We start from the raw sequence: 21,410 nt of genomic DNA on the forward strand, positions 1-21,410 counted from the left end.
GAGTTTGATAAAGAATGGAAAGTTTACAGAGTCTCAAAGTATCTGCCCCTATAAATTACTCATTAATTACAAAAAGAAATTAAGAAATCAGATAGTATTTAACCAAGTGTTCAAACTTAACTTTTATCAATAAGAGACAAACGGACATATTGCCTCTGAACATATGTGCCTCTGGACCCTGAGAAGGACATAACAATTATACAGTATTTTGGCCAAAAATGTATAACCTTTATCTAATCATAAGGAATATCAGAGAAACCCGAGTCTACAATCTATTTTTTTTTCCTTCAAAATTGCCAATGCCATAAAGCTAAAGAAAGGATTAATTCCAGACTAAAGGAGACTGAAAAACATGACATCTAAATTCAATGTGTGGACTGGATCATATATGGAAAAAAGAAGTGCTATATAGGACATTATTGGAATAACTAAAAAACTAGATATACAGCCTAAGATTGGGTAAAAATACTTACATCAATGTTAACTTTAATGAATTTGATAACTGTGTAGTGGCTTTGCCAGAATATTGGGTTGGCCAAAAAGTTCGTAATGTTAGATGTTAAAGAAAAACCCAAATGAACTTTTTAATATATTCTTATTCTTAGGAAAAATACTGAATTGTTAAGGCATAACATATACAACCTAGTCTCAAATGGTTCAGAAAAACAGTAATGTCAATCTCCACACAGAGAGAATGTTAAAGCATGTTGCAAAATGTTTAAAATTTATGAACCTGGGTAAAAGGTGAAAAGTGTTAGTCTGGCAGTCCTGTCTGACTCTTTGTGACCACATGGTCTATAGCCTGCCATGCTCCTCTGTTCATGGAATTCTCCTGGCAAGAATACTGGAGTTGGTTGCCATTTCTTCCCCAGGTGACCTTTCTGACCCAGGGATCGAACTCAGGTCTCCTGCATTGCAGGCAGGTTCTTTATTGTCTGAGCTACCAGGATAAAAGGTATGCACCAATTATTTTTATTAATCTCACAACCTTTCTGTAAACAGTAATCTTCTGATTGAGGAATCCAAGCATGTGAAATTGGAAAATAACCGAGTTTGATATGCACTAAGTTTAAGCCTCTTGAGAAACCTATACGCAGGTCAGGAAGCAACAGTTAGAACTGGACATGGAACAACAGACTGGTTCCAAAGAGGAAAAGGGGTATGTCAAGGCTGTATATTGTCACCCTGCTTATTTAACTTATATGCAGAGTACATCATGAGAAACGCTGGGCTGGAAGAAGCACAAGCTGGAATCAAGATTGCCAGGAGAAATATCAATAACCTCAGGTATGCAGATGACACCACCCTTATGGCAGAAAGTGAAGAGGAACTCAAAAGCCTCTTGATGAAAGTGAAAGAGGAGAGTGAAAAAGTTGGTTTAAAGCTCAACATTCAGAAAACGAAGATCATGGCATCTGGTCCCATCACTTCATGGCAAATAGATGGGGAAACAGTGGAAACAGTGTCAGACTTTATTTATTTTGGGGGGCTCCAAAATCACTGCAGATGGTGACTGCAGCCATGAAATTAAAAGACGCTTACTCCTTGGAAGGAAAGTTATGACCGACCTAGATAGTATATTGAAAAGCAGAGACATTACTTTGCCAACAAAGGTTCGTCTAGTCAAGGCTATGGTTTTTTCAGTGGTCATGTATGGATGTGAGAGTTGGACTGTGAAGAAAGCTGAGCACTGAAGAATTGACGCTTTTTGAACTGTGGTGTTGGAGAAGACTCGTGAGAGTCCCTTGGGCTGCAAGGAGATCCAACCAGTCCATCCTAAAGGAGATCAGTCCTGGGTGTTCATTGGAAGGACTGATGCTAAAGCTGAAACTCCAGTACTTTGGCCACCTCATGCAGAGTTGACTCATTGGAAAAGACCCTGATGCTGGGAAGGATTGGGAGCAGGAGGAGAAGGGGACGACAGAGGATGAGATGGCTGGATGGCATCACCGACTCGATGGACATGAGTTTGAGTGAACTCCGGGAGTTGGTGATGGACAGGCAGGCCTGGCGTGCTGTGATTCATAAGGTCTCAAAGAGTTGGACACGACTGAGAGACTGAACTGAACTGAAGTTTAAGAAGTACTGTTCTTTGAGCTTAGTGTCATACAGACTGAAAACCATCACTAAGGAGATAGAAGTTCAGCATCACGGTTTAAGAGTAGTAAGTGACCCTTGTCAAGGCAAACAGTAAAACAGTAAGAATTATTTTTGCCATTTGTGATAAAAATTTTTATTTAAAGGGAGAAGAAATGTTTCTTAAAGAAAGTAGAAGGGAAAACCCTTTAATTTTGTGTGTGCAGATTTAAGGCTTGGGATTACTGGCTGTGTTCCCTCCTTTTGTGTATAATATTATGTACACAATATTTTAAATATATTTAATAACAAATATTAAACAATAATATTGTTTTTGTACTATAAACCACAATTTATTTAATACTTACTCTGTGCCGAACACTGTGGAAGCTTTAATTGCATTATGCCATTTTTGTCCTTAAAACAACCTTAACAGGTAGATATTAGATATTATTCTACCTATTTTATAGCTGAGGAAATAGTGACTCAGAGAGGTTAAGCAACTTTGACCAAAATCTCAGAGCTGACAAGTGGAAAACTAAAGATTCAAACTCAGGTCTGAGTCCAAAGCTTTTATTCCTAACCGCTGAGCCCTATGTGCAGAACTGGCGAAGACAATTTACCGTCTGTTTCTTCATCTCTAACTCTCATCTCTTTTACCTCTGCAGCTGCTTATTACCTCCATCGTTGCTTCCAGCTGCAGTTTCTCTTTCCAGCTACTGTTCTTGTGGAAAGCACATAGGCTTTGATGTGAAAAAAGATCTACTTCAAACTCCTACACAGAATCTGATTAGACTATAGTCTGTGGTCCTTATTTTCCTCATCAGGAAAACAGTGAATAACTCTTACTCCAAAGAACTTAGAGGGGTTAAGAGAACCTAACACATAGGTAATTTACCATCACAGGTAGTTTTGTAGTCACCATTCAACCCCCTTTAAAAGATAACTCTTATTTTGGTTCTTCCATTTCAGAGTATACCTGATTATTCTAGACATAATGATCTGAACAGTTACAATCCTGGTTCTAAATTTCATGAACTTAGGATCTGTGAATTTGGAGATGTCATTTACTTTTGCTAGGAGAAAGAAAAATAACATCTAGTAAATATACAAAGTTAGAAGAAACTAACTTTGCTTAGATTGACCCAGTTTGGCAAATAAAGTCAAGTATACATTCATCAGTCAGTGATAACGGAGACACCACTTTGGCAGTTCAGTATCAGTGCTATCATCATCTTTAATCACTACAGATTATTTCTAGAAATGGAAACTTTATGACTTCATGGGAAGCTTCAATATATCAAAAGTCCTTTTTGCAGTATCACAAACTAAATTAATTAACAGGAAATTTCTACTATAGATCTTTATGACATTTTCACATCCCTAGGAACCTGAATTATAAAGAGCTTTATGTATAAAATGCTCATTTCTTAGATCACTGAAATCAATTTACAACTGTTGAGATCTGTATTTTTAAGCATATTTCTTGATTATAAAATATGAATTACTCAAACATATGTACCTTAAGACAACAATAATTTTGGAACTCACCTATCGTATTGTGCTTTATTACTGTAAGAAATACAAATTAAAAAATATATATAGGTAGTCCTTGTACAGGACCATGCTAACTACTGAATAACAGTTCTATGGGACTTTGCACAGCAAGACCATGGTTCTAAAAAGCACACATTTCAGTTTACATGGTACCATGTAGAGTAAGAACTGCCTGTAAGTACTAAGATGGGGGAATGATTCAACCCAATAGACTACAAGGAAAAATCCAGTACCAAACACAGTGCCTCAGACCTACAAAGCACTCAGCAGTATTTGTTGACTGAATGAATCTTTAAATTGTAAACAACAAGCAAAACTGAATTGGATCAACCTTATCTAAATTTCACATCTTTCAAAAAATCATCAGACTAGATCACAGACTTAAATGCAAAACATAAAAGAATACAACTTTTAGAAAAACACAGAGAAGGAGATCTTAGGGGTCTACATCTAGGCAAAGAGTTCATCAAAAGTACAAACTATAAAAGTAAAAGTTGGTAAAGTCAACCTCATCGATATTAAAAACATTTGCTCTTTGAAAAGTCGATATGAAGAAAACAAAAACACAAGCTACAGATGGAGAGAAAATATCTCAAACGCAACAGCAAAAAAAAAAAAAAAAAAAATCAAACAATTCAATTAAAAAAGCACATAAGACATGAACAGATACTTTGCCAAAGAGGATATACAAATTGTACATAATTACATGATAGACATTCAGCATCACTATCCAGAAGGGAAGTGGCTGTAGTTTTAAATGGCAGCACCAGGGATCCCAGTGGTGTTTGAACTGTTCAGTATCTTGACTGTGGTACTGAATATGTGAATCTGCTCAGAATCTCATACATGCACATACACATGTGAGCAAAAATAAACTGCAGAATTCTGAATAAGATAGGTGAGATATGTTAATTTCAATATCCTGGTTATGACAGTATATTATGATTTTGTAATATGTCACACTACCCAGGGAAACTAAGCAAAGTGTACAAGAGATCTCTTGCTATATTTCTCACAACTGCATGTGTATCTACAATTAACTAAAAAAGGTGGGAGGCAGAGTACTGTACACTTAAAACAAATGAATTTTATAATATACAAATGATGCCACAATAAAGTTCTTTAAATAACTAGACACTCTAATAAACACTCTAAAGACGGTAACCAAGGACACAGCAAGTCTAGTGACATTTGACAAATAGTAACTACTTTAGATTTAAGGAAATCCAACTAATTATTAAAAATCTATGACCTCTGAATCACCTCTGACTTTGTGGAACACACTATACAGATCAAAAGAAGAGAGAATCAAGGAATACAAATCTTTAAGCATACAAATTATATTAATGTGTAGACTATTTACTTAGGATGCATCAATAATCGAGTGGAGGTATAAATACAAAAGAATTGATGTGTGCCTATTTCTGGGTCTAATAAAGAAACAGCATAAATGCAAACTACATTAAAAGTGGTTTACTCATTAAAAATCAAAGTACAGCAAATAATGTGATTTAATTTTGATTGCTGGAGATAATTTTATAATATTAATAATGTTAAAAGTTACAATAATTTTATAATATTTCAAATTTGTGAGAATAATGATCTAATTTCTTTAAAATATTTAAAAAATATTTTTAAAAACCATCAGTTGTTTAATCTCCTAACTACTATCCTTATTTCTATTAAAATAACAGTGACAATAACAATAGTACTTTTTTTTTACACATTGACCAAATAATTTAGAAGAGCTCTTTCTTTTTTTAATCTAATTATTTAGGCCTTCTGGTTTTTAAAATTAATGTCTAGTTTTATTATGCTGAGACTAGAGAATGTGGCCTATATGAGGTCTGCATGAGAGAACTGTGTAGGTTTTCTTGACACAGCTATTTTGGAGAGTGAATTTAAAGTTGGAGTTCCAATTACACAATATGCTGTGTGACCTCAGATATTTCAAACAAGGTTTCTGATCTTTGGTTTCCTATAAAATGGAGGAAATCACTCCTATCTATATTACAGGATTCTATCAGTCTTAACTGAGATAATATATTGAATATATAAAGGCATCTTTTAATTGTCAAGCAGTGTGTATATCCTGACTCATTCCCTTTTCTCTAATGCAAAAATCTGAGAAACTTTTCTGACATATTTTAGATATAATTTTCATTTTTTTAAAAAAAGAGATACAGTGGCAGTCTAAACGTAACTGTTGTAACAGCACAAAGGCACTTCCACTTAGAAGGCAGCATAGACTATATTAATTACCAAAAGCTCTATCAAGTTAATTATTAACATTTCTGAGAACAATACTTTTCTGTTATTGTAATATCTTGTTCTCTTTTCAAAACAGTAGAACTTTTCCACAAAATAATGCTAAAGATTGCTTTATTAATACCTACTGGTACATCTAATATAAAATTATCTGTAAAGTATATTAATCATCTTTAATCAAAACATCCCTATGTAACAAGTTAAACATCAAATAAAGTATTATTCTAAAGGAACACACTGCTCTACTGCTTTCAGTAATTCTATGGCACTAAGGATTCAAACAGCACATGCTGTGGAAACAATATATGTGATATGAATGGTTCATACACCATTTAGATGGATGGATGAGATGCAGGGGAAGATGGGAAGAACACAAAGGAGTCTGGAGGTTCAAAAAAGCATTCTGCTTTGAACACTTTCATTTGAAGCAAAGGAGATTCTATAAAGTGTCTTCCTGAGTAAGCAGTGTTAAATCACCAGTTTGTGTTGAGTGACATGAATGAGCTACTTTAAATACTCATTATAAATCATTACTTTTCAATATTTCTTAAATGTCTAAATAGTTGGATTTACAAATAAGAAATTTCCTATCTCAGATAAAGATCTAAAACTCTGTGTACCAAATGAGGAAATTCACTCCCTTATATTGCCTTAGAAATTTTCAATTTTTTTTTCCAACTAGGAAGTAACTAGATTTTTAGTTACTTTCTAAGTGTTATCATGTGATTGCATAAGAACATGGGAGATTCTGTGAGAAAATATTTTCCACATTTATAACCAAATTGGCAGCCCCAGCATTTATTTCTCTTTTTCCAAAAGAACAGACCACCAAGGTAGTTTAAAACAGACTGAGGAGAGGGGGGAAAAAGAAAAGAAAAAAAAAAACCTGATAACCAAGCACACTTCTAACTTTGAAAGGCAACAACTGTAGAGAAATGAAGGAGGGTAAGTCCACAAGGAGGTCCTTCTAAGGAGAAAAGGGAAATAGCTAAGTACTAAGAGGTCACAGGGTACATTAAACACATAAAAAAAAAACAACAAAAAACCCACTCATTAAATTTAAAGATCTGGTCCTGCAAGAGCAGTTTTTTGTTAGTAAAAGGCATACCATTTGTAGTTTTTTTTAAATTCAAAAAAGATTTACAATATCACTGTTTTCTGAAGGTTTTTTATCCTGTTCTTTAATTTGATTCTATAATGAATGTTACCAAATGGTATCTAAACAAGTGTAAAAATTTAGATATGTCACTTAAAATGTAACCAAAAAGCAGAGAATTTGGGGCTTATTCAATTTCACTTATTTCTTTAGCTTCTTTTGCAGAGAGATGTTCCACTGTCTGTTTTAACTTTTGAGTAAAATAAATTTATTGAATTTCTCACCAGCATTATTTTTTAGTTGCACTGATTGTTTAACTGCACTCTTTACTCAACCCAACTGTATCAGCAGTGGTCATGGCAGCACATTCCCAACCCTCAGGGCACAGCACACTCCATGCCCACTGACCACAAGGCCCCTCTTATCAGAGTTGTGGAATTAAAAAGACAAAACAAAAACTGTCATTGTCACTGACATACTTTTATACAAATAAAGACAAAGTATCAAATAAAATAAATATATTTTTAATTTTATTTTTGGCCATGCCCTGTAGCATGTGGGATCTTAGTTCCCCAACCAGCGATCCAACCTGTGACCCCTGCATTGGGTGCATAAAGTCTTAACCACTGGAGGGCCAGGGAAGTCCCTAAAATAAAATAAATACTGACAGCAGCCAATAGAAAAGTCAGAAGTGAGATGAGAAAACATCTAACAGTGAAAACAGACTAACACAAAATGTGTGCATTATTTAGGCTCCTTCAACTTGTGACTACAAGGCACAATACTCGAAGTTTCACTTTCCTCACCTATAAAGAGAATTTTGAACTTGATCTCTAAGTTCTCTTTCAGCTATAAAATTCTGTGATCCTCTAAAGATGAGAAAATCCAAAAAATTAAAACAAAATGAAGAGATGATAGAGATGGACGTGTGTGTGCTTGTACGTGTGTATTTAGCATGTGTCCTTTCTGTGTCTTTTCCCTATGTTCGTGACTCCTACAAATTACTGCTCAGCATAAGCAAATAGGGGTTCTTCAAGCATGGCTCACTTGCTGAAATCGTGTTCCTTCTTTCAAATAGCTTATGAAATGCTCTGCAACCTGTTCTTGCAGAATACACAAATTGCTGATCATAGATCTAAACCAAACCTGCTGCCTAAACTTGAAACCAAATGTCTTTTCTCATCTCTCCATCATAAAAACATTTGCCCTAAATAGAATATAAACTCATTCAAGTTTTACCATAGAATCTATGTCAATAAATATCAGAAAAACAAAACCATGAGAAAAAAAAATAAATGGGGAACATAAATTTCTAGAAGTGGATGTATTCACTAAAGTTGTTTTAAAATATTAAGTAAAATAATCAATGAAAATGCAACATGAGTTAGACAAATAATTCACAGACTTCATATTAATGATTTGGACACATTATTATATCAGCCAATGGATTACCCTCAATTTTCAAATCTGAATCAAAATGTAGGGGAAAAAAAGACTTGTATATAGCCATTGGTTAAGTAATGAACGATAAGTTTGTAAATCTGAGTGACTAACTTCAATGCTCTGTGATCAAAGAAAAGATAATTTATTGGTAATTCATTGCTTGGACACGACTGAGCAACTTCACTTTCACTTTTCACTTTCATGCATTGGAGAAGGAAATGGCAACCCACTCCAGTGTTCTTGCCTGGAGAATCCCAGGGATGGGGAGCCTGGTGGGCTGCCGTCTATGGGGTCGCACAGAGTCAGACACGACTGAAGTGACTTAGCAGCATACTTGAAGTAAGGAAAATAATTACTTTTAACCCATTCAAAAGCACAATAAACACACAAAACATCCCCTATTAAACTGATCAGAGGTATAATAAATTATTATGCATGGCTTAGCTTATCTAGTTATTACCATAAAATATTTTTTATGAATGAAGTATTTCAACTGTGTTATTTTTGCAAGCACCTGTTTAAAATTTGGCAGACATCTAAGGGCCTAAAAGTACATTAGTTAATTGACTATATCCTACTATAAAGGAAGTATGTTAACTTGATAGGGAGCACCATTTTAAAAGCCAAATCTACAATTTGAAAATTTACACTGGCTAGTGTTAAGCACCTGAAGTTTAAAAGATAAACTTGAATAATGCTTTACTAAGGATTGACAACATCTTTCAAAATTGGAAGAAGCATAGGCAATTTTACAGTGGGTCAAAGCCAAAATAATAAACCCTGAAGCCTATACCTTTCACGTCTAATAAGCTTATTTGGTTCACTGACAAAATCTGTGCTGGTGATATGCGTCCAGTAGTGCTGAAAGAATGTAACCTGACATCTAATAATGCTTAAAAACAAACACACAAACGCGGTTCTGTTCTCAGACACACCTCTCCTATCCCTATTTGCTCTCATACCAACATAGACATGCCACATTCTTTCTACACTAGAAAGGCTCACCCCTAGCCTATCCTAACTTCTTTCCACCTTAAAAACGATCTTTGCCCATGTTTATTTTGAAATCATTTCAACCATGAAAAATAGCAGTCAGTAAGGAATACACAATCTCCAGTTATGAGGTACTCTGCTCATGTATATCCTTAAAAGACAAACCTTCCTCTCATACATGCCATTTCTCAAGCAGTTTTCCAAGAAAAACAATAAGCCTTTCTTTCTTTATGTAATCAGTAGGAAAAAAGACCCCCTACACAACTCTCCCCCCCTCCAAAAAAAAACCTTTTCAAGAAGAAAAATTCTTGTCTAAGTTGGCCTGTTTCATTACAACCAGGCATTTCTCTTGGATATAATTTTGCTCAGTTATTCCTATTAACTCCTAAAAGTTATCAGCCAGGGTAACTGTGTTAAGCTGCCTCTAAGATGGCTCCTAAAGACCCTTGCACCCTGGGATTTATGCCCTTGGGTAATCCTTTCCACAATGACTGAGTTGGATTTACTGACTCACTTCTAACAAAAGAATATGGCAGTTGGCAGCAGTGATGAAAGGAGGCAACTTCCGATACTAGGTTATAAAAGACTAGAGAGAGTTTTGGGCGCTCACTCTCTTAGACTGCTCACTTGAGGGAAAGCCCGGTGCCACAGTGTGCACAATACCTCAGACAAACTGTCAAGTTATTTGGATAAAAATTGCAAGCTTCCTACTCAACCTGAAAATAGAATAAAACTTATTTCTCATTCTGATATCTTCTCAATTTTGGAAACCATTTTCTTAGGTGGTAAAAATCCCTCCTATCCCAGAAATATGGTCACCAACTCCGAACTTAAAAAAAAAAACAAGGAAAGCTGAAATGGAAAACTAAATTAGCTTCACTTTACAGTAATAAAGTTCATGATCTATTGATATGGAGAGAAACATCTGGGATCCCTGAAAATAAAAACTCCACTTGTTAGAAGTAGATTCAAAGATTAAATTGTTAAATATACACAAAACCTAAAGTAAAACCCTTAACTGACTGAGGATTGGGATCCATTTGTGATTTCATCCACTTTTAATAATATTTAATTGAGCAGCCATGTAAGAAACTAGAGCCCAGTCACAGAGAAACAAACGAGACGACAAATTAAGAATTTGCCAAGTTTATAACCAAAGTTTAACAGCTAAAGCAGCTAGCAATCCATCGTGACATTAACTGTATGTTCGTGTTTTGCATTCATGTTACTAGAAAGTATGTAAGAAATCGAAAACTGTGCTTATGAACCACCCCCAACCCCACTCTACTTAAAAGCTACATCTGGGCTAGAAGAGTAACCTCTGCCTTTTCCCGGCTTTATTTCAGAGTGAAGCCGGGCCCTACCTGGGGTCCCAAGTTGACCTACACCCCAGTGACCTAGGAACACAAGAACACACCTACTCCCGCCTCCTGACACGGATTCCTTATTTTAATTAGCCAGCACCGCTGTCACTCAAGATGTTTTGCTCTGTCATTGGCCCCAAAGTCTTACAGGTTGGCAAGTTTCTGCCAACTGGTAAGCATCGGTTGTCAGTATTTCCGAGGAGAAAAGTAGGGGTGTACAGGGAAGAGACTCAAGAGCTATGAAATACGTAGGGTGACGCCCTTACCTGAGCGACCTGCGATACCACCGCCGCCGCGACGAATCGGCCTCTGGGCGGGGGCTTTCAGCCAAAAAGAAAACAACTCAGCCGGGAACTGGCGCCCAGGCCATGGAGAAGCCGGTTCAAACTTCACTTGTTGACGCCGGTGGAGGTGAGGTGGGGGAGAATCCCAGAAACAGGACCGGATCCTTTCGAACTCAGAGAGCCTCAAGCTGCAGCCCCCTCAGCGGCCGAGTTTTGATGTTTCCTATTGTTGCCGGAAGTGACGTTAGGGTTCAGAGGCTTCAGAAAGTATTTTCATCTCCATGGTCTACGATTCGCCACGGGGTCTCGGCTTCTCACTTCCCAGTTCGAGGCCCTCTGAGCCTCAGAACTGGGCAGACTTCCAATCTGCACCTTGGGATCTGACTGAATGTAGAAAAACCTCTCGGCAGGACTAGTCTTCCAAGGGCTCTGGCTAGACATCCTGTGGAATCTGCGGCGGAGAATCCAGGGACGTGGAGGAACCGAGAGCTTTGAAGATCCTGCAGCGGTGCTCGGAATACAAACGGTCGGCGCGAGAAGCGCTCCCCGGCAGCGGCGTCGGGCCGCAGGGACTCGTTGCTGGAGGCTGGGCTCCTGGGGTTCTCGGGTTGCATATGCTACCACCTCCTTTGCCCGTTGTGCGGGGCCAGAGGCCTTCGGAGCCCTTTCTTTGCTGGGCCGTTCTGGGTGAGCGCGGGGGAGCCGACCGGGCTGCGCCCGGGATTTGGCGGGGGTCGCCTCTCTTCGCTGCCCTAACTAACCGAAGGCCTGGGAGAGGTGGAAGTAAACAGCTCTGTCTTAACCTTTTAAATTAAGTGGGAGGAGGAAAGCCCTAGATGTGCCTTGCCCATGAACCCGACTCGGGTATCCTTTTGATAACGTCCAAGTGGGAAGAGCTCATCCTCTCAGATAGGTTATGACTTAGGGTCCTGGACGGACCGATTCCTCTTTTTGGAGCCTCTGAGCTGAGCAATCCGGCTCCTCGGAAATACTGATGAGAGGGAAGAGCTGAGGATAGTTGATGTTTTCGTTGTTTTACCTTTCCCGAGTATTTCAGGGGGAAAGAAAAAGTACTTCACTTTCATACAGGACTGGATTTTTTCGTTACTGGGAGAAAAAAATACTGAAATTTGGATTCTGGAATCAGGGCTGTAGTAGACTTTTTCTAATATTATCCACAGACCTTTAGACGGTTTTATATATGAACACAGCTATCCCGCCGAGTTATATACTTGACCCTTACTCCCCCTTTCTCCCAATTTTCTCCTCTTATTTTTAATAGATAGTATCAATAGCTGTCACAAACCCTTAGTCATCAACCATAGTCCTTATAACAATGGTTTAATTGCTTCATTCTGAACAAAAATCACTGAGTTCATTGGCATTCCATTGGGAGGTATCATTTAATGACCTTTAGTGGCAGTGAGACTGAATTAGATTAATCGTCTTAAACTGCAATTTTATACCATTTTCACGATGCCTCCTGTAATACAGTGGGGCAGATCTAACCCGTAGCAGAGAACTCGGGAGGAAGCTAGGAAGCAATATTGAGACCATTTTAGTGGTTGAATCTGTGCTACAAGCTGAGTGGTATATGCCTTTGTCTTTTAATTTCTTTTTATAAGTGTTATAAAGTGAAAATGTTAAGTGACTTCTTAAAAAGTTATTTTTCATGTCTGAAACTACTGTGTTAAAATGTGCACAATTCCTAGATTGGCTTTTTGTTAATGTCTTAATTTTTAGTGTTTTTCAGTTTTATAATAAACTGTAGAGCCTTGCATGTAAATGTACAGCAGTAGCTGTAATTTTTTTCTGTAATACTCAATTTTCTTAATCCTTTAATTTTTTTCCTTCCTATTTTATCACTTATCTTCCTCACCTACAGATCCCAGCTGTACTTTTATCATACTCTTCTTCAGAATATTTATTCTGCTGATACAGAAGAGGATGTGTTCCAAGGACATACTTTGTTGTCAGAAATTCCATTGCCAGAGGTAGAAATAATGAGACATTAATATATGTTACAGGACTTAAGAGAAAGGAAAGATACCATAAAGTGTTAAATAAAACAAAATTTCATGTATCACAGAGACGGAATATACCCCAAAAAGGGTTAAAAGAAGTCTGTGGAAAAAGATAAAATTTATACTAAAGTTAATAGAAATGTCTTAGGAGAAAAGGTGCCCCTAGAAGAACTGATTAAGGTACATGGGTCTGGAGGCTTCCCAGGTGGAATGAGCAGTAAAGAACCCACCTGCCAATACAGGAGAAGGTAAGAGACTCAGGTTCTGTTCCTGGGTGGGGAGGATTCCCTGGAGGAAGGCATGGCAACTCACTCCAGTATTCTTGCCTGGAGAATCCCAGGGATAGAGGAGCCTGGCAGACTACACCCTATGGAGTTGCAAAGAGTCGGAGGCGACTGAAGCAACTTAGCACATGCACCTGGATCTGGAACTTAACAAACTTAGACCTACTATATTGGCCAGTGACAACACCCAAAAATATATATAGCTTTTGCAGTCAACAGCCAGATTCATTCCCACTTCATCTTTTCCAAGAAAATTAAGGCTGGTCTTGGGAAGTCATCCTTAACCGCTTCCCTATGTACATATATTCCGCCAGTTATCCTGAAAGATGTTAAATAAGGTTGATCTTTCTTGGCCAATATATTGTTGAAAGTGATTTTTAGAATGACTTCCTTTTTTTTCTAGTTTTTTTTGCATTTGACACACTTGAAATTTCCTCTGCCTAAAAATGTAAATACTTAGTTGAAGTGGTTGATTGGCTGGAAAATATTGACTAAAACTCATATATGGGCATTTAAAAGTATGTTCAGTAATGTGTTCTTTACCGTGTGGATAAAGGAGGGGAGACTTGGAACAGGAAGTGAAAGTTGCGCTGGACTCTTTGTGACCCCATGGACTTACACAGTCAATGGAATTCTCCAGGCCAGAATACTGGAGTGGGTAGCCTTTCCCTTCTCCAGGGGATCTTCCCAACCCAGGGATCAATCCCAGCTTTCCTGCATTGCAGGCAGCTTATTTACCAACTGAGTCACAAGGGAAGCCCAAGAATACTTCAGTGGGTAACCTATCCCTTCTCCAGGGGATCTTCCCAATCCAGGAATCTAACCTGGGTATTCTGCATTGCAGACGATTCTTTACCAGCTGAGCTATAAGGAAAAAGATAGTGTGTTTAAGAGGAGGAAAGGGTACAGAATTACACTAGTGGCTTAATATAGAAAGTTGACTAAATTTAGGATTTTGCACATTTGTACCCCATCTCAGGTTATATATAGATACAGGGAAGGTATGTGAAAAGGTGATTTGTACCCTAGGCAACTGCTGAAATGTTGACCAGGGGGACATGATCATGCTGACTCTAGTTCCCCTGATTTATGGATTGTTGTGTTTTGTTTTTAATGTCAGTGACTTCATTTGAGAGGAGCAGCATTCCCAGAGGATTCAGTACTCAAGGTATTGTTATATACTTGGACAGTTATAAATACTAGATATTTTGAAGTGTGTTACTGAGCTTTGCCTCATTGGTTAGGGTTAGGGTTTAGAAGCCCTTTGTCTTTTTCTTGCAAAAGTTTTTAACCGTTTGTTTACCTGTTTAGTTTAGGTACCTCCCTTGGGAATAACCTCCTTTGGTCTAGAGAAAGCCCTGCCCCATGCAATAAAATGAGTCATTTAAAAATGTAATTCCATGGTATTATTTTCTTTGAGATTAAAAAAAAGAACCATTTAAAATTTCAAATATTGTTCATATCTTTTTGTGCACATAAAAGTACACACATATTCTGTTATTTGTATCCATTGGCCTCATACTCCTGTTTCATGGACCCTGAATATGTTACTAGATATCACTAATAAGTTTCCCACCCCACTCCAGTACTTTTGCCTGGAGAATCCCATGGACGGAGGAGCCTGGTGGGCTGCAGTCCATGGGATCATTGGGTCAGACACGACTAAGCAACTCCCTTTCACTTTTCACTTTCATGCATTGGAGAAGGAAATGGCAACTCACTCCAGTGTTCTTGCCTGGAGCATCCTGGGGACGGGGAAGCCTGGTGGGCTGCCGTCTATGGGGTCACACAGAGTCGGACACAACTGAAGCGACTTAACAGCAGCAGCAGCAGCAATAAGTTTCCCAAATCATTGTACAAATTTACACTTTAACAGCATTGTGCTCTGTTTCAGATGCTTTGCAACCTTGCCTTTGGGTTTACTTTGTAATTTCCTAATGATTAATAAGGTTGCATATATTTTCACATTTTTGTTGTTTTCACCTTTACTTTTCTGTAAAGTTCCTGTTCAGATCTCTTTCCTGTTTTTCTAATGAGTTGTCTGTCTTATTACTTTGTAGGATTTTTTTTTTTAATCTTTTTGTTGGTTATGTATATTGACAGTATCAACTTCCCCTCAATGACTTATCTTTCCATTCTTCTAATGGTATCTTTCGATGAACAAAAGATAGAAAGTTTATTGTGGCTCATTTTATCAGTCTTAAGACCAGAAATCTTTTTCTGCCTGAAGAATCATGTATTCTATAATCTCCAAGAAACCTATCTGTCTTATATTTCACATTTAGATCTTTGACAAACCTGTAAAGGATATAAAGTTCCCTTTACATCAAGGAGGTCAAGATTTATTTATCCCATCTGGGTATTTAGTTGACACAGTACAATTTATTGAAAAAGACCATCCATTCTCCAGGGCTATTCTCCATCAACTTTCTTGCCTGGAAAATCCCATGGACGGAGGAGCCTGGTGGGCTGCAGTCCATGGGGTTGCTAAGAGTCAGACACAACTGAGCGACTTCACTTTCCCTTTTCACCTTCATGCATCGGAGAAGGAAATGGCAGCCCACTCCAGTGTTCTTGCCTGGAGAATCCCAGGGACGGGGGAGCCTGGTGGGCTGCTGTCTCTGGGGTCGTACAGAGTCGGACATGACTGAAGCGACTTAGCAGCAGCAGCAGCAGTGTTGATATATGCATGGTCTATTTCTGTGCATTATTCCATTCCATTGTTGTGTTGGTAGATATTTTCAGTAATTCTAAATTTAACTTTATAATGACTCTCCATATCCAATGGTTGAATTTTCCAATTTTGATCATTTTCACCATGGTGTTATTTTCCGTTTATCTTTTGCATATCTATGCAAATTTTAGAATCAGCTTGTGAATTTCCACCTTTAAAAAACTACAGTGTTTTGGTGGGGCATGGGATGGAGGGAATACATTGAATTATGGGATCAACTTATTGAGTCTTTAAATCCTTGATCTGAATGTAGACCTCTTATTTAGGGCTTTATATCAATAAAAGTTTTCTGTTTTGTTTTGTTTGAGGTCTTACAGATCTGTTTTGAATTTATTCACACATTTACGATATTTGAGGCTAGTGAATTATTTATATGTATATTTTTAAACATATTTTCTAAATTATTTGAGAAATACAGAGAAATACAATCAATATTTGTATATTGACCTTCAGTCCAGCAACCTTGCTAAATTCATTTTATTTCTTTTGAATTTTTTCAAATACAGTCTGTGAGTAGTAACATTTTTATTTTCTTCCTTTTTAGTTTTTATTTTTTTTTCTTGTATTTTTGTACTAAGACCCGTAGTACAATATTGAATGGAAATGGTAAGAGTGAATAAACTCACCTTTTCCCCATCTCAGGAAGAAAGCTTTCAATATTTCACCTTTACATATGATGTTTACAGTAATTTTTTTGTAAATATCCTGTAGATGATGGGAAGCAGTTCCCTTCTATTCCTAAGTATTGTAAATGTTGAATTCTATCACGTGCTTATTTTACATATGTTGAAATCATTATAAGACTTTTTTTCTTTATTTGTTCACATTGAGTTATACTGATTTTTGTTGTTATTGTTCAGATAGTTTCAGCTTTGATCTCTGGAAGCTGTTTCATTCCCTATGCCATACTCCTATCAAGTGTGGGATTGGTTTCTTTGTTTTGCGTGTACTTTTTTACTTTCTAGAATGATATAATGATAAAACGAGCCTCAGGCTCATCTTGTATATTTCCTGCCTCAGTCTGAGAATTGGCCATTTCTCCAGGGAGCCAGCATTGCACATATTTCTGTATCTATACTAAGCTAAACCTGAGTTCATACTGATATGTTGAACTAATCCACAAGGCAGGGCTGATTCCAGTTGCCTCCCTTTGCTTCTCTGTAAACTCCCATCCAGCAGTGAGAATCATACCTTCTACTATTCAGCCATCTGTTTACCTAGTTGTTCAATTGCAGCGTATATGTGTGGAAGCATCATAACTCATATGTACATGGGAAACGACTTTATAACTGGAGTACAGTATTTATGTGCAGTTCATTTTTCCTTTAGTCTTACAGATACCTCTCATTTCCAGAGTTAACTTAGCTTTCGGCTTTTTCACCCTCCCCTTCTGTGAGGTTGCTTTGCACATTAACTGTTTGTGATCTTTGTTCTTACTTCTGAATCCTTGCAGCCATGATCTCTAGTTTTATTGTCTTTACAGTTTTGCCTTTTCCAGAATGTCATAAAATGGAAAACAAACAATATGTAGTCTTTTCAAACTTGTTTCTTTTATTTAGCAAGATGCATTAAGGTTTATTTCTGTCTTGGTTGCCTTTCTTTGTTGTTGAATAATATACTGTTGTATAGATGTGTTTTTTATTTTAATTCATTTGCCTGTTGAAGGACATCCTAATATCTTTTGGTTTTGGATGATTAAGAGGAAAGCTACTATAAACATTTCCATGCAGAATCTTGTATGTACATTTCAAATTTTAAATCAGTTGGGTAAATACTTACTAGCACAACTGCTGATTGTGTGACATTTAGCTTTGTAAGAGTCTGCCAGACATCTTCCAAAATGACTATGCAGTTGGCATTCCCACCCACCAAAAATGAGAGTTCCTGTTGCTGTTCTCAGAGGCATTTGGTACTGTCAGTTTTTTGGATTCTAACCGTTATAATAAGATATGCAGTGGTGTCATTTTTTAATTTATAATTGCATAATGACATTTGATGTTGAGCATCTTACATGCTTATTTGCCATCTATATCTTCTTTGGGGCTTTCCAGGTGGCTCAGTGGTAAAGAATCTGCCTGCCAAGTAGGAAATGGGACTTCGATACCTAGGTCAGAAAGATCCCCTGCATGGAGGAAATGGCAACCTACTCCAGTATTCTTGCCTGGGAAATCCCGTGGACAGAGGAGCCTGGAGGGCTACAGACCATGAGTTTGCAAAGAGTCGGACACACTAAAACCACCACCAGCACATCTTTAATGAGACTTTCAGATACTAGGCCCATTTTTAAATAGGGTTTTCTTACTCTAACATTTAAGAGTTCTTTGTGTGCTTTGGAAATAAGTCTTTTATCCAGTATGTATTTTATAAATATTCTGTCTGTGACCTATCTGTTCATTCTCTAACAATGTATTTTGTAGAAGTTTTAAATTTTAATGAATTCCAACTCAAATATTTTGTGGGTTGTGCTGATTTTTCTAAAAACTCATTGTTAAACCTGGGGATCAGAGATAGTTGCCTATCGGAGCAGGTTATATATGGAGGGAGGGAGTGAAAGCAGAGAACCAGTAAGTCTCTAGGGTTTAGTAGCTTCTTATGTCAACCTTCAAATAATCATTCTTATTTCAAGCCCCTGGCTGTACCCCTCAGGAAAATCAAGGACCCTCATTTCTGAACCTGTCTTGCTGTTGTCGGTTTCCTCCTAAATAGGTGGATGGGATTGATCTAACTTTGCTCTGCTAGGTTGGTTGGTAACTCATCCATCTGTTTTCCATCTTCCAAAATTTTGCCATGTGGAGTCTCCTCTGGTTTTCTTTTTCCTGATGAATATATATGGTTTCTAATCATTTACTTTCATTTTACTGGAGTTTAGAAAAGGGAATAAAGGTAACATACATTTTAATCTGCCATATGTAATTAGCTGAATCCTGAATTTTTTTAAACTCATCTATTTTTATTTTTTAAGCAAGCCATCTGATTTACAGCTATGTAAGTTCAGAGCCCTGGGAATACTGACTAAACCTGTGCTTAATTTCTTTGTCTCCATTTCCTACTGATTTTATCGTGTACCCTTTATAAGTAGCCAAAATAGTCATTGATGGAGATTATTTAGGGGGATATGTCTTCCCTAATGGTACTTTGCTGTACCATAATTTAGATATTTGCGCGAGTGTCACGTAATATCCGTGGTAAGGAATCTGCGTGCCAGTGCAGGAGGCACAAGAGATGTGGGCTCAGTCCCTGAGTTGGGACGCTCCCCTGGAGGAAGAAATGGCAACATACTCCAGTATTCTTGCCTGGAAAATGCTATGGACAGAGGAGCCTCGAGGGCTACAGTCCATGGGATCACAAAGAGTCAGACATGACTGAGAACACACACATGTAATATCAGACTCATTGTAAGAAGATGAACATCTGGCAAACTTACTTTTTTTTTTTAATGAAAAAATATTGAAGGGAAAAGTGCACCTGACATTCAGGAATATATAGAGGATACCAGACCAATAGGAAAGATAAATTGGGGAGAAATAGCTAAAATTAATACAGTAAGTGTGTATGAGCTATGAACAAAAGAGATTAAATAAACTTCAGAAATACAAAGAGTTAAACAATGTCTCATGGATTTCTTTTCTTTTTAGGTGAAAAATTAGATAATTTTCAAAGCTGGAGTTGAATCAAACATTAAACAATGGCAACAGGTGACTTAAAAAGAAGCTTAAGGAACTTAGAACAAGTGCTTCGCTCGCTAAATTATCCTAGAGAGGTGGATTGTGTAGGGTAAGCTGCAATACTGAACTTCTTTGTATTATTTTCACTAATCATGTGAGGTAACATTTGACATGGGAGGAGTATCTAAATAAAAATACAGATTTTATATAGGTCCTTTAATTTTTTTCATCCAAGTGACTGAGATATTTTAGAAAGCAGTTAGGAGTTTGTTTCTAAGTAGGAATTAATGAAAAATTCCAACTCAGGAGATTTGAAACAGCTTTTAGAAGTAGAAGCACGACATTGTAAGTATAAGGTATGGTCTCTGTACAACTTTTAATCTCATGGAAGTAAAATGGATTTCATTAATTCTGTAGTTTACCAACCTCCCACATTTAGTTGGGTGGTATTCCTTTTTGATTTGGAAGATTCTAGTTAACAGATTTCTTATGACAACTTATATCATACTTGAAGATTGTTATTAAGCTGTCTCAATAGCCCCACTTTGAACCATTTGCTTTAGTTTCCACTGTCCAAATATGACTTGCCTTTGTAAAATATAGCAACATACATTTCTTCTCTAATTCTGCTAGTCTAATATACACTCCTATCATTCTTTAGCCTTTGATACCTCTTTTCCTTCCTATGTGGGATTGCTGACTAATTAAATATTTCTCCCAGTAGAATGTAGCTTGACATCTGGTGCTTTTATTCAATTCACTGCAGTCTCCCCCTTTCTAGAACTGCATGGAGCATCTTAGAAGCTAATTAGACATTTATTCTATGAATGCGTTGAGGGACAAGTTCATATTAGGTATGTGTTCAAGTAGTGAGTGAACCTGAGTTAAACCAACTACTCAGTAGCATCCTAGATGTTCTTTTTTTTTTTTTTTTTTTTAAATATTTTTAAAATTATTTTTAAATTTATTTAATTGGAGGCTAATTACTTTACAATATTGTATTGGTTTTGCCATACATCAACATGAATCCACCATGGGTGCACACATGTTCCCCATCCTGAACCTGCCCCCCCACCTCCCTCCCCGTACCATCCCTCTGGGTCATCCCAGTGCACCAGCCCCGAGCATCCTGTGTCATGCATCGAACCTGGACTGGCGATTCATTTCACATATGATATTATACGTGTTTCAATGCCATTCTCCCAAATCATCTCACCCTCTCTCTCTCCCACAGAGTCCAACATACTGCTTTATACATCTGTGTCTCTTTTGCTGTCTTGCATACAGGGTTATCGTTACCATCTTTCTAAATTCCATATATATGCATTAGTATACTGGTGTTTTTCTTTCTGGCTTACTTCACTCTGTATAATAGGCTCCAGTTTCATCCACCTCATTAGAACTGATTGTGAACCAGGGAAAACTAACTAAGAGAAGGCTGCCATTGAAAGGGTAATGAAGAGACTAGGGAAAGTTTAGCTCAGATGACTGTTATTATGACCATCATTTGTGAGAAGCAGAAGGTTATTCCCTAAACTGCTCCCATACTATGTACTGGTCATATGTTGGTTTCTCAAAACAGGGACATCTCTATTGTCCAGACTTGCAGGGACTAATCAGTT

The 21,410-nt window shown here is 37.3% G+C and overlaps 2 protein-coding genes across 8 annotated transcripts in view; one reads left to right on the forward strand and one right to left on the reverse strand.

Moving 5' to 3' along the window:
* Nucleotides 1-11,285, reverse strand: part of FBXO8 (F-box protein 8) — a 38,626-nt gene extending 27,341 nt beyond the window's left edge. The window contains exon 1 of the mRNA XM_006056277.4: nucleotides 11,064-11,285. The gene's annotated coding sequence lies outside the window, so the exon portion shown is untranslated. The remainder of the gene's footprint in view (nucleotides 1-11,063) is intronic.
* A 16-nt stretch (nucleotides 11,286-11,301) lies between these two features.
* CEP44 (centrosomal protein 44) overlaps nucleotides 11,302-21,410 on the forward strand; it is a 35,255-nt gene continuing 25,146 nt past the window's right edge. For 4 of the 7 annotated variants that reach the window (XM_006056278.3, XM_045164998.1, XM_045164999.1 and 1 more), the window contains exons 1-4: nucleotides 11,302-11,768; nucleotides 12,967-13,075; nucleotides 14,510-14,557; nucleotides 19,759-19,897. In XM_006056278.3, the coding sequence (XP_006056340.1) occupies nucleotides 19,809-19,897 (89 nt within the window). In that variant the 5' untranslated portion in view covers nucleotides 11,302-11,768; nucleotides 12,967-13,075; nucleotides 14,510-14,557; nucleotides 19,759-19,808. The other 3 variants (XM_045164995.1, XM_045164996.1, XM_045164997.1) reach the window with 3 other exon arrangements.

Source organism: Bubalus bubalis, chromosome 3 (genome assembly GCF_019923935.1).
Source record: "Bubalus bubalis isolate 160015118507 breed Murrah chromosome 3, NDDB_SH_1, whole genome shotgun sequence".
Lineage (NCBI taxonomy): Eukaryota > Metazoa > Chordata > Mammalia > Artiodactyla > Bovidae > Bubalus > Bubalus bubalis.